Source organism: Lissotriton helveticus, chromosome 2_2 (genome assembly GCF_964261635.1).
Source record: "Lissotriton helveticus chromosome 2_2, aLisHel1.1, whole genome shotgun sequence".
NCBI classification, from domain to species: domain Eukaryota; kingdom Metazoa; phylum Chordata; class Amphibia; order Caudata; family Salamandridae; genus Lissotriton; species Lissotriton helveticus.
The window spans coordinates 135,652,002-135,668,841 of NC_136060.1; the positions used below are offsets into that span (position 1 = coordinate 135,652,002).

Here is a 16,840-nt window from a genome sequence, read left to right on the forward strand (position 1 = left end):
TTGGACTCCCATCAGCACTAAAGACACCACCCATGTTAGGAACACCATCCACTCCGGCTCTCCCTCCGACCCATGCCCTCACCATATCTTCAACAAAGCCGACACCACCATCGCACCGTCATAAACAACTCCTTCATGTCCACCACCTTCCAGAGAGCTGGAAGCATGCAGAGATGAACGCCCTACTGAAGAAACCCACAGCGGACCCTAAAGACCTCAAGAACTTACGCCCATCTCTCTTCTACCCTTCCCCGCAAAAGTCATCGAGAAGACTGTCAATAAACAGCTGACCGCATTCCTCGAGACAAATGGCTCCCTCGACCCATCCCAGTCCGGATTTCAAGCCAACCACAGCACCAAGACCGCCCTCATCGCAGCAACCGACGACATCAGAACCCTGCTTGACAGCGGGGAAACAACCGCTATCATCCTCCTAGACCTCTCAGCTGCCTTTGATACAGTCTGCCATCGCACCCTAATAACCCGCCTCCACAACGCTGGGATCCAAGGTAAAGCCCTGGACTGGATCACCTCGTTCCTCTCCAACAGAACCCAGAGTCCGCCTCCCTCCCGCTTCGCGGCCACCGAGATCTATGGCGTACCCCAAGGCTCTTCGCTCAGCCCAACCCTCTTCAATATCTACATGAGCCCCTTCGCCGCCATCGCACGCAAACACAACCTCAACATCATCTCCTACGCCGACGACACCCAGCTGATACTCTCCCTCACCAAAGACCCAGCCACCGCCAAGATCAACCTCCAGGAAGGAATGAAAGACGTCGCGGAATGGATGAAGCTCAGCCGTCTGAAACTGAACTCAGACAAGACGGAGGTCCTCATCCTCGGACCGTCCTCATCCTCGGACTATCCCCATCCACCTGGGACAACTCCTGGTGGCCCACAGCGCTGGGCACCGCACCGACACCCACGGACCACGCACGCAACCTGGGATTCATCCTGGACTCCGCTCTCACGATGACCAAGCAAGTCAGCGCCATCTCATCCTCATCCTTCAACACCCTGCGCATGCTCCGAAAGATCTTCCGGTGGATCCCGACCGGAACTAGAAAGACGGTCACCCAGGTCCTCATCACCAGCTGACTGGACTACGGGAACGCCCTATACACAGGAACCACAGCCAAACTCCAGAAAAGACTCCAGCACATACAGAACGCATCCACACGACTCATCCTCGACATCCCTCGCCACTGCCACATATCTGCCCACCTGAGAGACCTACACTGGCTCCCCGTCAGCAAAAGGATCACGTTCAGGCTTCTCACCCACGCACACGAAGCGATCCACGACATGGACCCCGAATACCTCCACAACCGCCTCAGGTTCTACACTCCAACGCACCAACTCCGCTCCGCTAGCCTCGCCCTCGTCCCACGGATTCGCAGAACCACCACCGGAGGAAGATCGTTCTCCTACCTGGCTACCAAGACGTGGAACTCCCTCCCCGCCCACCTACGACTGACCCAGGATCATCTCACCTCAGGAAACCCCTCAAGACCTGGCTATTCGACCAGTAGCAGCCCCCCCCCCGCCCCCTTCCTTCAGCGCCTTGAGACCCTTACGGGTGAGTAGCGCGCTCTATAAATGTTTTGATTGATTGATTGACAAGAAACTTTCCATCCAGGATAGGGCTGAGTCTCTTAACCCAGCTTCCTCCAATCTTCTGAGCAAGACACTATTGAAAACCGTGTTGAACGCAGCCGATAGGTCCAACAGCACCAGAATCATAGAATGGCCCTTATCTAGGGTCATTCTGATGTTATCCGTTAGTGTAAGTAACGCAGATTCGGTGCTGTATTTGGGCCTAAAACCATACTGGGAATAATCTAAACATCCAGACAGTTCGACATAGTTAGACAGATGGGTGTTCACATGTTTCTCCATTATCTTGCTCCAAAATGGAAGATGAGAGTTTGTACAAAGGTTAGAGAGTTCAGTCCACAGAATATTGGATTTCTTGCAGATGGGTCTGACCTGGGCAACCTTCCATTCCCGTGGGACATATCCCTCTGAAAGAGCGAGATTGATAATAAGCTGCACCACGGGGGATAGCTGATTCGCCAAGGATGGAATGAAGTTAGCTGGGATATGATCCGTAGGAGATCCGGATTTTATCCTGTGGATCAGAGTTTCAACCTCTGCTAAGGTAATGGAAGGAAAAAGCTCTAACTTTTGCTGATTCGTCATTTCCAAATGGTCCAAGGCCATAGGAGTATGTGACTAATTACCAGCTGCTTGATTTTCTCGTATAGGAGTTCTATCTTTTGGGCATAGTGTAAGGCAATGTCATCACTCAATTTTTGGGAAGGAATCTCCAAGCTTTCACATGCCTTAGGATTGGCGAAGGAATGGAGAATTTGATACAAAATGTTCGAGGAGTTGCCAGCCCGAGTTAACTGAGACATAAGGTGCATTTTGCGACCCACCATAAGCTGGAGTGTTGGGTCATGATAGCATTCCAAGGACTGAGCAATTTAATCTCTTGATCTCCAGGATTCTCTACCTCAAACAAATTAAGTTTAGAAACTTTGTTGGACAGTGCCCCTTTTTGACATGGCCACCCCCACTTTTTGCATGCTATGTGATGTGATTTTGACTGGAATTACACTGGGTCCCTGCTAACCAGATTCCCAGTGCCAGATCCCTCTCCCAACCACTGTACTCCAATTGACACTCACTGTAAGTCCCTAGAAAGTGGTACCCCCTTGTACCTAGAGCAAGGAGGCCAAAGAGTGTCCTTAAGGGCTGCAGTACAAATTGTGTCACCCTAAAAGACCCCTCACCAAACACCTACAGCCTGCCACTGCAGGCTGCGTGTCTTGGTGCAGACAGAAGTGAAAACACGACATGGTACACAGCCCTGTGTGCCATGACCACCAACACTGCATGCAGCATAAGTAAGTCACCCCTACTGCAGGCCGGACAGCCCTAAGGCAGTTTGCACTATACTACATGTGAGGGCAAAATTGCATGATCATCTATCCTGGTCAGTCCTATTTCCACCAGTACAAGTCAAAAGGGAAGCCATTTTGAGTACATATGCTGGATACTGGTGAAAATGAGCGCCCCAGCTACATGATGGCTTCACTGAAAATAGGGATGTTTGATAGCAAGCATCTCGTATTAATGAACCCACACTTTTGCCAGTGATGGATTTATTAATACATGCACAAAAGGGGCAACTTAGAGGTGTCCCTGAAAACCTGCCAGCCTCTGCTGTGACTGTTTCTTGCCAGCCTGCCACCATAGACTGATTAGTGGCCCCCAAGGGTCAGGGCCTTTGCTCTCAGGAAGTGAGATACCAAGTCTGCTCGGGAAAAGGGTGTTCATCCCCCCTCCCGCAGAATGACCTTCTGATTAGCACTCCAAGGCAGGAGAGCTTCAAGGAAGCTGCTGCCTTTGAAATGTGAATCTGGCTCCCCTCACAGGAGATGGAGTCAACTCCCTTTGTCCAGAGCCTTTTGGCACCTGGCCAGGCTGATGAATTCAGGCCTCAGCAAGGCCCAAAGGTACCGAAAGGGTTCGCCCTTCTGTGTACAAAGTCCTTAGACTTCCAAATGAAGTTGGCAAGGAAACTGGAAATACAAAAACATAGTTTAATAAACCTTTAAAGGTGGTGATACAACCTCCACAACACTTCTACAGTATTGTACAGAGTAGCACACTGAATACAATCACATGGCCCCTTTTATACACAGTGGAAGGGGTTCAGCTTACAGCTTAGACAGAGGTTACAACCACGTAAGGACATTTCCAAATATATCAGTGGGTGGAGCTAACAGTATTTCTAGAACATGGGAGGGCTATGCTAATAAGGAACAACTGTTACTTCTGCTGAGCATGCGCTACACTCTCAAGAAGGACTAATAATAACTGTTGCTAGGTAGAATCCACAGTGTAACTGGCAGAGAGGTAGGACAATCAGAACATTGAGCACATGGCAATGTAGAGCATGAAAATGGTGGACTCGAAATACAAAATGAAATCCCTATACTAGATATTTGGACTGATGCATTATGGCTTCAGCTAATGCTTAATAATACCGCTGTTTTATTTACAACAGACGACCCTTTCAGCGTTAGCTGAAGCCATTCCATTTCATAGGGTAGTCATCAAACTCATCTTGAATGTCAATGCTCATAATGTTAGAAATCTCTTTAGTTAGACTCTTTTGATAAGCAGCTTCGGAAACAGCTTTCTTATTGGGTATACAAGAGGTAATGCAAAGGGAACATATCATAGGACCACATTGAATACACATACAGCAAGTAAAAAGAATTACTACTATTATACAAAGGCCAGTGAGGATCTTCCAACCCCATGTAGTAAATAAGGTCCAAAACCAACTAGAGAAGGTCCATGTACCATTATCAACATGTATGTCAGCAGCTATTTTATGCAGTTTATTTATGGCATTATAAACAGAAGGCGAGTTGTCTGGGATGAAGACACAACAGCTACTTCCAATAAGTCTACAAGCTCCTCCTTTTTCTGCTAATATGACATCTAACACCATTCTGTTTTGCAGGGCAACAATTCTAGTAATTTGCAACTCTTCAGTTACGTTTCCTAGTGCTGCAGCAGTTTGGTTGGTCACTGCCTCTACAACTCTAGTTAATCTTCTTATCTTTCTACTGTTTAGGGCAGCTCCAACAAAAAAGAATAACCCTAGGTTAAAATCTACATATTGCTGCAAACTAGTGTCGGTCTGGTCCACATCATCGATAGATAAAGTACGTTTGTATCTATTCACAGTGGCATTATTCAACAATTTCAAGTCTTTATGATAAGTGGCAGGTGCTAAAAACACTGGTGGTAATAAAAACGATACATAGCATACTCCTGACCAGCCAGCTGGTAATCGATAATATCCTCTATTACCGCATACAAAATATGTATTATGGGATGCTAAAAATGTGCTATTATTCAGACCATCTATATTTAAGACTTTAATACAATCACTAACACCTACAGGGATGTACCCAACACTTTGTACGCATAAGTCCGCTTGTGCTTGTGCAACTGAGATCACAAATTTTTCACTTTCGACAGTGTCTCTAGTGTTCGTAAAAATGTAGGGAGTAGACTCATTGTCCGGTCGATATTCTTCCCACTCCCATATAGTTCCGTTGGCTTGTGGATAGCCTTCTTTATTCTGGTGACATTCTTTATTTAATCTAAAAAGTAATCTTCCAACAGCAGGCTTTCTTGTAGCAAATAGAAGAGTATACCAGGCACGACAAGAACCATTATGAGAGAAAGGGAGAGGTATAAACGGTGTTCCCCCCTTCTTCTGGTGCGCTGGCATCATACCACATATCCAGCAATTTGTTTCATTTGTAGCAGTGTGGGTATGATGTAGCATCTGAATGAAGGTGTTATTTACAAAGGACAAGCGGTGTTTTGATTCCTGATAGGGGAGCGTATAAAAGAAATGCTCCTCTGGCACCGGTGTAGAAACCACATATAGATCACGGGCAGGAATTACATCCTCAACAAACCACGTGATAATGGCAACAACTGCCACACTAGCAATAAATCCGAAGGCGCAGATCACTTTCTTTCTCTCCATGTTGAACAAATGTCTCGCAAATCTTCCTGAAACTAAAAAAAAAGGGCTGTCAGAACTCTTCCCCCAAGGCGGCTGTTGTTTTCTTCACCAACGGGCCAAGACGGGTGTCACTACTCTAATGCAAGGCTGATCCCCCCCCTTGCCTCATCGGCTCTCCGTTGCACCAACCAAGAGGCCGTTCTGACAGCAGTCTAAACAGCAGAAAACTTCTTCCTGGGTCGAAGGTTGTATTTTCTTACTCCAGAAGTCGTCGGGTCCGGGAAGAACTCCTCTTGCTCATCAGGTACCACAGCAGGGCCTTTCTCTGTAGTCAGGATTTCTCGATGGTCAATTAACACGGCAGGATCCACCAATCCGGGTTGCACTCTGCGACAATGAAGGGAGTGAATCCAGTTCTTCCGGTTGGTCACTCGGACGGCCGTTCTTGTTGCGAGCAGAACCTGCTCGGGACCGCACCATCGGGGCTCCAGGCCACTCGTCCTCTCAAACGCCTTGATGAGGACGAAGTCACCGGGTCGGAGACTATGACCCTCACCTGTGGACCGGTCAGGGAGTGCTTCTCGAACCTGTTGATGAATAGAAACCAAGTTATCAGTTAATTGTGCCAGATAGTCATTCATCAATCCACAAGGTACATCATATACGGAACTTGGTTTGGGCACTCCCCAAATATTCATGGGACGACCAAACACCACTTCATACGGTGTAAGGCCGGTTCGGGAGTGTGGTACTGATCTTATTGACAACAATGCCAAAGGCAAAGCGTCGGGCCAAGTCAGAGAAGTGGAAGCCTGGATCTTTGCTAGTTTAAGCTTCAGTGTTCCATTGTAGCGTTCCACCAAGCCAGCCGACTGTGGATGGAACACTGCATGAAACTTCTGTTTTATCCCCAGACCTCTCAGAACGTACTTGATAACGTCTGCTATAAAATGAGGCCCGTTATCACTCCATAATAGTCTACAAACACCATACCTAGGGAAAAACTCCTTCAGTAGCACCTTTGCTGTAGTCATTGCAGTATTGTCCTTAGTAGGGTAGGCTTCAATCCATTTACTGAAAGCACACACCACCACCAAGACATACTTTAGATTATTACAGCGTTCAAGTTGGATATAGTCCATTTGCAGGACTTCAAAAGGTGCAGTAGGTATTTCAAATCCTCCTGCTGGAGTCAGTGTTCCTTTCCCTGGGTTGTATTTAAGACAGATCATACAGGTCTGTACCACTCTCTTGGCCGTGCTAGCAATCTCTGGATGCTCCCAAACTTGCGCAAGCAATTTCACAATCGCTGAAGCTCCAACATGTGCTAGCCCATGTGCCATTTGAACCATAGGTTGGACAAAAGCTGTGGGCAACTTCCACCTATCCATTTGTTTGTTGCGCCAACAACCTTCATCATCCAGTTCTCCATTTTCAGACCATTGCTCTCGTTCTTTATCAGAAGCAACTCTCTGTATTTCCCTCACTTCTTTCCTAGCATCATGCCATCGTTCTGCTTGTGACTTCACAACATACATTGAAGTGGAGTCAGGTCTCATTGCAGTTTCTCGTGCTACTTGGTCAGCGAAAGCATTTCCTTGCCCTACTTTGTCAATAACTTTCTTATGTGCACTGCATTTCACTATAGCTATCTTCTTAGGAAATGTCAGGGCAGTCAAAAGATTGTGCACCAGTTCTCCATACATAATTTGTGTTCCGTGTGATGTCAGAAAACCTCTTTCCTTCCAGAGCAGGCCAAAGTCGTGCGCTACTCCGAAAGCATAGCGGCTATCTGTATAAATATTCACACACAACTCTGCACTAAGCTCACATGCTCGTGTCAATGCTATCAGCTCCGCTGCCTGGGCTGATTTCTGTGGTATGCGTGCTGTTTCCACGATAGTATACAAAGTAGTGATGGCATATGCTGCCGAAGTCGTACCATCCGGTAGCTTCAGGCAGGAGCCATCCACCCATAATTCTCCATCTACATCTGAGAAAGGCGTATCCTGGAGATCGATACGACCCTTTGTCTGTTCCTCAGTCACAAAAATACAATCATGTGCTTCTTGTGCCTCAGGCTGAGTCGTCAGGAATGGTAACAATGTTGCTGGATTTAACGTAGCACATCTCCTCAATGTGATATGGGGAGCCAGCAACGTTAGTTCATATCCAGTCAGACGGGCACTTGTTAAATGCTGCGTCTTTGTTTGATTCAAAAGGGCATCAACAGCATGGGGAACCAACACTAACAGCTTGTGAGATAACACTATTCCCTCACTCTGACGTATTGACACAGCTGTCGCTGCGACCGAACGAAAACACCCCGGCAATGCCCGAGCGACAGGATCGAGCAATGCCGAGAAATATGCACACGGACGCTGCCTGTCCCCGTGCATCTGTACTAACACAGATGACGCACATCCATCTCTCTCATGTACATATAATGTGAAAAGTTTCGTGTAATCAGGAGTGCCTAACACTGGTGCTGAACAAAGGGCCTGACGTAACTGTTGGAAAGCGTTTTCACATTCATCTGTCCAAGGAAGGGGAATTGGAGTGTCTTTTGTCAATAGCGCTAACAGTGGTTTGACTATATGTGAAAACCCAAGTATCCACTGCCTACAAAAGGACGTAAGACCCAAAAATGCTCGAACATCTTTCTGTGTAGAAGGTGTTGGTGTGTCCAGGATGGCTTGGATACGATCTGATGTAAGTGCACGCCCCTCCTTAGACAAAAGGTGGCCTAGGTAGGTCACCTTAGGTCTACAGAATTGCAATTTCTTCATAGATACCTTATGATTGTGAGAAGCCAAAAAGGAAAGCAAAGACAACGTACAAGTCTCACATTGCTCAGGGGTGTCAGCAGCCAACAAAATATCGTCGACATATTGAATAAGCACTACCCCCTCAAGCAAGACAAAGGAATCCAACTGTCTTTTCAATGCCTGACTGTAGATACTAGGGCTCTCAGTATAGCCCTGTGGAATTCTACAAAATCTATACGATCGATTATTCAAAGTGAAGCCGAAAAGGTAACGGCTATCAGGGTGAATAGGGATCGAAAAGAAGGCGTTCTTCAGGTCGACAACCGAGAATGTTGTCGCTGTTGGTGGGACCAAGGTAAGGAGTGTCGTGATGTCAGAAACAACAGGGTATTGGGGCACCACTATCTTGTTCACCTCCCGCAAATCAATAATAAATCGATATACCCTAGTATCAGTGTCTTTCTTCAAGATTGGTAAAATAGGACTGTTACAAACATTGTATGGGACTTCTTCCACCACCCCCACTCGAATGAGATCCTGCACAATCTGTATGAGCGCCTCCTCACCCTCCTGTGAAATCCTATATTGAGGCAGGCGTGGTAACACAGCTCCCTCCTTTACACTAATGCGAACCGGAGGAATGACCATCTGTCCCACATCAGTGTCTGAAGTAGCCCACAACGTGTGAGGTAAAGAGGCTAATGCAGCACTTTCAGCGACCATACACACTCTCTCCTTTGCAGGGTAATTATCATTTAAAATCACGCGTACTCCTTCAGGGGAGCAGCGGATTGTGGCTCTAAAATGTTTCAGCATGTCTAGACCCACAATGTTGTCAGGCGTATTTGAGGAAAGCAAGAATGGACATGGTGCTGTAAATTTGTCGACATGAAATGCAAGGGGTTGGGATAATGGGCTAAGAGAAGGTGTTCCATCGAACCCTACAGATGTGATCGTTAAGCCAGACAGGGGAGCCCTCGGAACCAATTGTTTAGACAAAGCGCTACGAGTAGCCCCTGTATCAACCAAAAACTGATCAGTAGAACCCAAAACATGTGCTGTAACATAGGGACCCCTCTGATCTACTGGTACTTCAACTGATTCCTCCCCCCATCCTACGCAATCCTATGCATATTGGGAATCATGACTTTCGGGGTGCACATAGTCAGACATCTGATACTGATTTCGTCTATCAAAGGTATTAGACCCTCCTTGTTGTTGCTCCCTAGATTCGAATCTAGCCCTATCATTTAGGTTACCTCGTGGTCCAGAAAACCCCCCACGATTTCTCCCAAAACCTCTACCCCGTCCCATAGCCCTGTGTTCTCGCGCTAAAGGACACTCATTGGCCCAGTGGCCTCGTTGCTTACAATATGCACATTGATCTTTAGCCAAGTCTGTGCGGTTATATGTAGAATCATAAAAACCCCGACCACCTCTATTATTTCCTCTCTGGGGTGGTCCATACACTTGTGCTAACATAACTTTTGTTTTCAAATCCTTAGATTTCTTATCTTCATTACTTTTTGCTTCTAATTCCTGACGCTCGTAATACTGAGCCATTGTCAGGAGGGATGCCGGAGTCGAAGTCGTCAAGGAGCTTTCACTTGCTTTCAACCGAGCTGCTACTCCCGGTAATAAATTCGAAACATATTTATCTACAAACAGATGTCGACCCGTGTCATCCGTCAGAGACTGACCACTGAAATCGTGAAAAGTTTCTTCAAATCGCGTAAAGAAGTCAGAAACTGATTCATCTATCTTTTGCTTGCAAGATGCTAACATAGTCCAGTCAATCTTTTTAGGGGGAATAATCGTCTTTAATTTAATCAAAATAGCAGCAGGGAGGTCTAGAATGAGCTGGGGTGGTTTCTGCGCAGGTTTCCTAGCTCTGTCCTCCTCCTCAATGTCTTCCCATTTAGCTTTAAACGTCACTAAATCATCAATTTTCCGTACTGATCTCCACATGTCAGGGGGTAATATAAGACCAAAGAATAAATCAACGTCAGCTAATGTCATAGTACAAGAATTCAAAGCCCCCTCAACTTCCTCATAAAAGGCAGCAGGATTTTTCCGTGGGTCAGGTAACGCTTTCTTTAAGGCCATAACATCCGCTCTATTCCAAGGAGTATATACCCAATTATAGATAAAATACCCTCGGGCATCAGCTGAATCTTTATCTGAACTAGTACCCGCTCCTTTAGGAGGAACATACAAAGGCGCTGCCTCTCGCATAGGTTTAACATGCACAATATCGACCTTATCTGAAGAAAAGATAGGTGATTGTTTCCCGTCGCCACTCAAACCCGTCTCTTTGTCGTCCACCGTCTTTTGTCGCTTTTCTTCTCGTAACCGAGACGCCTCATCCCGCAATACGAATAACCGTCGAACTGCATCAGCTGCCTGGGAAGGAGAAAAGAGACCTTTACGCAATTCTTTCTTATCTTGTATTATGTCATCAGGTTCAAGAACAGGAGAATATTTTCGAAAAGCCCCGACTACTTCATCAGAAAAGGTTTCAAGAAAATAAATTTTTTCCCTGTCCGGCCATTTTTCAAGAGACAACAATATTTCAGCAAGAGGAATTGTACCCTTAAGAATACGATAAGAAATTTGTCGGAGCTCCGCCATACGATCAGATGTTAGCTTAGACCGCGTGTCTACCTTATCTTTAAATGATCCAGAATCCTCATCTTCCCCTTTCGGAGCAGACGGGCCAGCATACGGAGGCGGAGAACGATCTAGTAATGAAAAATCATCATCAGAATTATTAAGGACAGGATAAAGAGGCCGATGAATGGGATATTGGCCAGATATCTGCAATCTACGTTCCTTTTCCCGTTTTTCTTCCGCGTCTTTTTGTTCACGTTGTCTCATTTCTTGCGCCTTCTCACGCACATTCTTCCTCTGCTCTTTCTCAATCAGCGCATGTTCACGTTTCTCACGCTCACGTACTTCTTTCACCCACATTCGCACACTCTCAAACATATCTTGTCTCGCTCGGCGCTTACACAGGCACTGTTCCACATACTCAATTTTGCGCACATCAAACGAACCATACAAGGCCATCTCAACTCAGGATCCTTCTTGGTATACTTCCTCCACAATGTGCTGTACATTATAGGGGAAAGACCAAACTTAATGTACATGTCCCTATTCGGCGTCCCTTCTGGGGGAGCCGGCTGCGATTCTTCAAGACTTAACCGGTTTCCACAGCAGCACCACTTACGTAGTGCGCTAAAAGCAGGCATGCTAGAAATAGTGCGAAATACACAATATTATACAGAAAAATGGCACTTAATCGTTGCGCCGCTCACAACCATATGTTGGAGAAAAATCTCCACATTGCCTACCTATATGTGTTGCAACGCATATATACCCATATTCATAATCATAATATGATCGATCATCCAAACATCTCCATATCCATATCCATAAGCCACAGCAAGCGTATCCTAAAACTGCCTTGCTAATCACTGGCTACCATAAACACTCACAGTAATTACCATACATTGGTCCTTACCAAGCACGAGCGTCCAGATTCCACTTGCCAAGTTCCACAATTTGCTCAAACAGCTTATCCACAGCAAACCGACAGAAGAGGTCTCAGTCGAAGACCGGCGCCACCCAGATGGTCAGATCGGAAGGAAGGAAGAAATACCTCAGGATGCCAGGACTAAAGACGCCGCTGGCAGTGATCACTTCCCCGGCAGAGTTCCACTCCTTCGTCACGACCAGTCCTTCGAGCCTCCGAGTCGCCGATGAGCCCCACGTGACGGGCGCCAATTGATGAATTCAGGCCTCAGCAAGGCCCAAAGGTACCGAAAGGGTTCGCCCTTCTGTGTACAAAGTCCTTAGACTTCCAAATGAAGTTGGCAAGGAAACTGGAAATACAAAAACATAGTTTAATAAACCTTTAAAGGTGGTGATACAACCTCCACAACACTTCTACAGTATTGTACAGAGTAGCACACTGAATACAATCACATGGCCCCTTTTATACACAGTGGAAGGGGTTCAGCTTACAGCTTAGACAGAGGTTACAACCACGTAAGGACATTTCCAAATATATCAGTGGGTGGAGCTAACAGTATTTCTAGAACATGGGAGGGCTATGCTAATAAGGAACAACTGTTACTTCTGCTGAGCATGCGCTACACTCTCAAGAAGGACTAATAATAACTGTTGCTAGGTAGAATCCACAGTGTAACTGGCAGAGAGGTAGGACAATCAGAACATTGAGCACATGGCAATGTAGAGCATGAAAATGGTGGACTCGAAATACAAAATGAAATCCCTATACTAGATATTTGGACTGATGCATTATGGCTTCAGCTAATGCTTAATAATACCGCTGTTTTATTTACAACAAGGCGGGACAATTAGCTAGTCGAGGAGGCGTGCCCACTCTGTCTAATTCCAATCCCTAAGATGGGCTACCTGAAGTAGACACAACTTTTTAGAGTTGGCCATCTTGAAGATGACAAACGTAGGAATTCTAATACAGGGCTATGCCCACTTCCCACAGGAAGTTGTAATATAGAGGGCCTAGTTACCCTAAGGGTAGGTAGCCCATTGGCTATACCCTACATTCCCCCAACATCCCTAAACGCTTTATTTAGGGGAGCCCCTGGCACCAGAGAAACGGATCCTGCTGACCTTAAATAAGAAGACAGATGTGAAGAGTCGCAAAGAGCAAGAACAGAAGATCCAACGACTTTATTGGTGCCAACCCTGTCGGCCTGCCTGCTGAATTCGACAAATGCACCAAAAGCCAACTAATCCTGCAGAAGCTGGGTCTCCAAAGCCTGGTAGACCCACCCGTACTTCACCCAGGAACCAGGAACTCATGTGGAACAGTGGGCTTATTCCACCTGCATCCTGCAGGCCCCAAAGACTGAGCTGTGATGCTTCAAGACCACAGAAATCCAACACTGTAAAACACCACTGTGCCGAGCCGCCTAGCCCGAGCTGAAGTGGGCCAACGATGCCAAATGTGGTCCCCAGACCATCCAGACTTGAACCTAGGTCCTGACCTTTGTTTTCCCCACTGTGGACTTCTCGACAACGCCTGCATCTTCTGTTCACAGGACCTCTCTGTGACTGCTCCCCATAAGAAAAACCAGATGCCTAAGAAAACATATGCACCCAATGAGAAGAGGCCCAAAGGTGTCCCTATGTCCCCGACCAGCATGAGTCCTGACCCCCATCCCCTCCCCCCGTTGGTTCAGCCAGTCAAAGCCTGTTGCCTCTTTATATGAAGACCAATATCCATTGACTTCTATTGGGATCTCTACACTGTTTTGCACCCCTGTACCGGGCCGCCCTAGTGCTGCTGGTGGTGTCTGGTTGGTGGTGCCTTGGACCTTGCCCTCCACTCACCTTAAGTCCCCGAGATTGGTCTCGCAAGTCGCTGTTCTGTACCTGAATGATGTACTTGTTTTTTCACCAATAGGATAACATTGCAGCAACTTATTAAATGCAAATGTATTTCTTTTCAAAAACGTAATTATCTGACTGTGTTGATTTTTGGTTCCTAAATATATATAAAGATGTTATTTTTATAAATTGGTGTGGATCTCCTTATTGAATTGTGTGCATGCTTTATTGACTATTGTGTGTATTAGCAAATGTCTAACACTCCTCTAAGTGAGCCTAAGCCTGCCTGACCACACTACCTCCTAGAAGAGCGCATTGGGATTGCTGGAGCAACCACGTGTCCACTCATAAAGATATCTCTGGTCTACTTGCACTATATCTCATTTTGATACATCATGTAAGGAGCCAGCTTCCTACAATTGTGCATTATTTTTCTTTAGACTATTGTTTAATTAAGTTATTTGTTTTCTTTTAGCAGTCCCATCAATGCTAAGAAAGTAACCTCAGTCGTAGGCAGTGACTCCTATGTTGGGCTATGGAGAAACTACCTGATACTTTGCTGCAGTGCTGCAACTTCCACCACATCCTTGACATCTGCAGGGTCTGTGCGGTGTTCCCCTCCTGAGACGCTTGCGTCTACTCCCGACAGTGGATACAGCATTGATTCAAAGGTAGGTATATTGCAAAGAGAAGGTTACTCCTCTCTGTTAAATTAATTTGTGTTTTATTATAGCTTTACGGACTAAGGGCCTATGAGTCGCGCAGGCTGAAGACAGCCAGACTTGTGGGACTCGACGATAGCCGTCCAGCCACTGGCGCACCAAACACCCTTTTACAACTAGGTCTGTCGGACCGCTGCAGCCACCAGGGGACTGCCGTTCCCTGGTGGTGGCGCTGCAGTCTTGAGGCAGCAATATGTTTGGCTTAACTGCTGTAGTCCCCCTAGCTTATTACGAGTTTCCTCTCCACCACGGTTTTCATGGTGGTTCCTCTTCCATGAAAAATGTGGTGAGGCAAAAACAAAGGGGGCCCTACAGAGCCCCCTGTTGCCTCTGGATCATCGGGTGCATGTAGGGGGGACAACATGGGCCCCCTTGTGTGCATACACCCCAGTTCCTGCACAGCATGGACTTTACAATCCATGGCGGAATCGTTTTGGCTTTCCAATTACGGGTCTCATTTTCAGAGGCACCACTGTGGGACCTACCAAAAAAAAGAGCCAGCCAGACATGAGAAACACTTGTAAAGTGTTGAGCGTCCCGACCACAAGTTTGGTGGAGTGGGCCGCTGGCATGGCAGTCCGATCCCACACTGCTAAACTCTTAATCAGGCCCTAAATGTAACTGGGATGTTCATGCCAAAAGGGTGCAGTTACAACACATATCCGTGTTTTTTTTCAAGTATTAAAAACAGTCATTGTTAAACACCCAAAATTATTTTCGGAAAACAATTCTTTCAAAACGCATAAAAGAATAATTTACAAATTTAGCCTGATTAGTGTTTATACAGAAATCATCATCTCTGTAATATCACATAAAAAGTCTCTAGTGTCATTTTATCATTCGCAATGTTTATTCTGTGCCACACTTTTCCTTGCAATCCATGCATACAATAAAAACCTTGACGGTGCAAAAGCATTTAGGTTATTTGTCTCTGTTTAGAGTATATGCAGAGTAAAATCTATACCTCGTTGGCTGACAAACAGGAATAATCCACCCTTTCCTTAATAAAACATAGCCCATGCAAAAAAACAGGAATTGGGCTTTGGTTTCAGGTGACATTGAGTAAACAGGGTGCATTGAACCGAAACTGTACTGCAGTTTATTTGCATGTGAAATAATTGGGTGAAAGGATACCCAGACGGAATTGAAAATGAATATTCTTAGCACAATGAGGCATGATATTGTCCATATAATCTTAAAAGCAGAAATCAGTTTATGATTTTAAAAGAGGTCAATAAGACTGTTAGGCCAAACATGTGGAATACATCTTTTCCTCACATAATTGCAATATTTGGTTTTAAACTTAATGGCAGATACTGAAGTAATATATGTGCTGAAGTCCACAGGTTCTTCAAGTCTAATTTACAAGGCCAAGATTTTACACACAATAAATGGGGGTAGTGATGGATCTGTCTAAAGTAATTCCTTTAGGGAGATCCTGTAAAGCTCAAGTTAAGGAATTGATCATATTCAAACCCAATTCAACTACTGTCTTGCAAGCAGAGAAACCAAGGCCCAAGTCCAAAGATTCTGTTTTGTTATTCTCACGCATACTCATTAGATTGGGTTTTTCTGTTAGTGTAAAACAATGTATAAGATTAATAAGATTTTCCTGTATTGGGGTATCTTTCATAGATTCACATGCCTAATCATTCCACGTAGTTGAGATGGGAGTCCCACGATAACCTAATCAAACAGTATTTAAAAAAGGCTATAATGGCCCTTCACATAGTTTATCTGTCCTTTTTAAAAAAAGGACTAAATGTTGAATACAGCCAATCTGTGCTCTCACCCCCTTGTGGAGGTTTGCTCATGGCGCTGCCTGTAAATTGCTTTATAGGCTGCTACTTTAAAAAAAATTGTATTTTGCACTGGTTTCACCGGAATTGCGCTCAGCGCTCCCTCACTTCCGCTTAGTTGGATGGTCTAGTTGCTCGGGGATGGCCAGGGGGATGGTCAGCTGCTCACAGCAGGGCTAATTGGTGGGTTGGAGGAGCCCCCAGCTTCTATTCGGAGCTGGAGCAAGTGCGCAGAGAGAGAGAGAGAGACGCGCTCACCTCCTCGCTACTTTAAAAAAAAAAGGAAATCATTTAAAAAAGAGTATTTTGCACTTTGTTCACCTGAATTGCGCTCAGCGCTCCCTCACTTCCGCCACCCTAGGGCACTTCCGCTTAGTTGGACGGTCTAGTTGCTCGGAGCCGGTCAGCTGCGGTGGGTGGGAGGAGCCCCCAGCTTATATTCAGAGCTGGAGCAAGCGTGCAGCACATGCTCGCAGCGGGCTCGCCGCTGGCGCGCCAAAGGCAAGCCCGTCCGCGACCTACCGGGACCAAGGGCCAGTCTCCCTGGTCCCTGCTACTCATGGAGGAACTCCGGGTCTTAGCTCAAGGAGCGGTACTACTTAA

General features: G+C 46.0%; 1 protein-coding gene across 11 annotated transcripts in view; it reads left to right on the forward strand.

Moving 5' to 3' along the window:
• The window catches only part of FRYL (FRY like transcription coactivator), a 2,496,013-nt gene that overhangs the window by 956,505 nt on the left and 1,522,668 nt on the right, over positions 1-16,840 (forward strand). For all 11 annotated transcript variants that reach the window (XR_013608325.1, XM_078678213.1, XM_078678216.1 and 8 more), the window contains one exon: positions 14,192-14,387. Coding sequence is in view for 10 of the 11 variants with exons in the window: in XM_078678213.1 (XP_078534339.1) it covers positions 14,192-14,387 (196 nt within the window). In the remaining variant the exon portion in view is untranslated. The remainder of the gene's footprint in view (positions 1-14,191; positions 14,388-16,840) is intronic.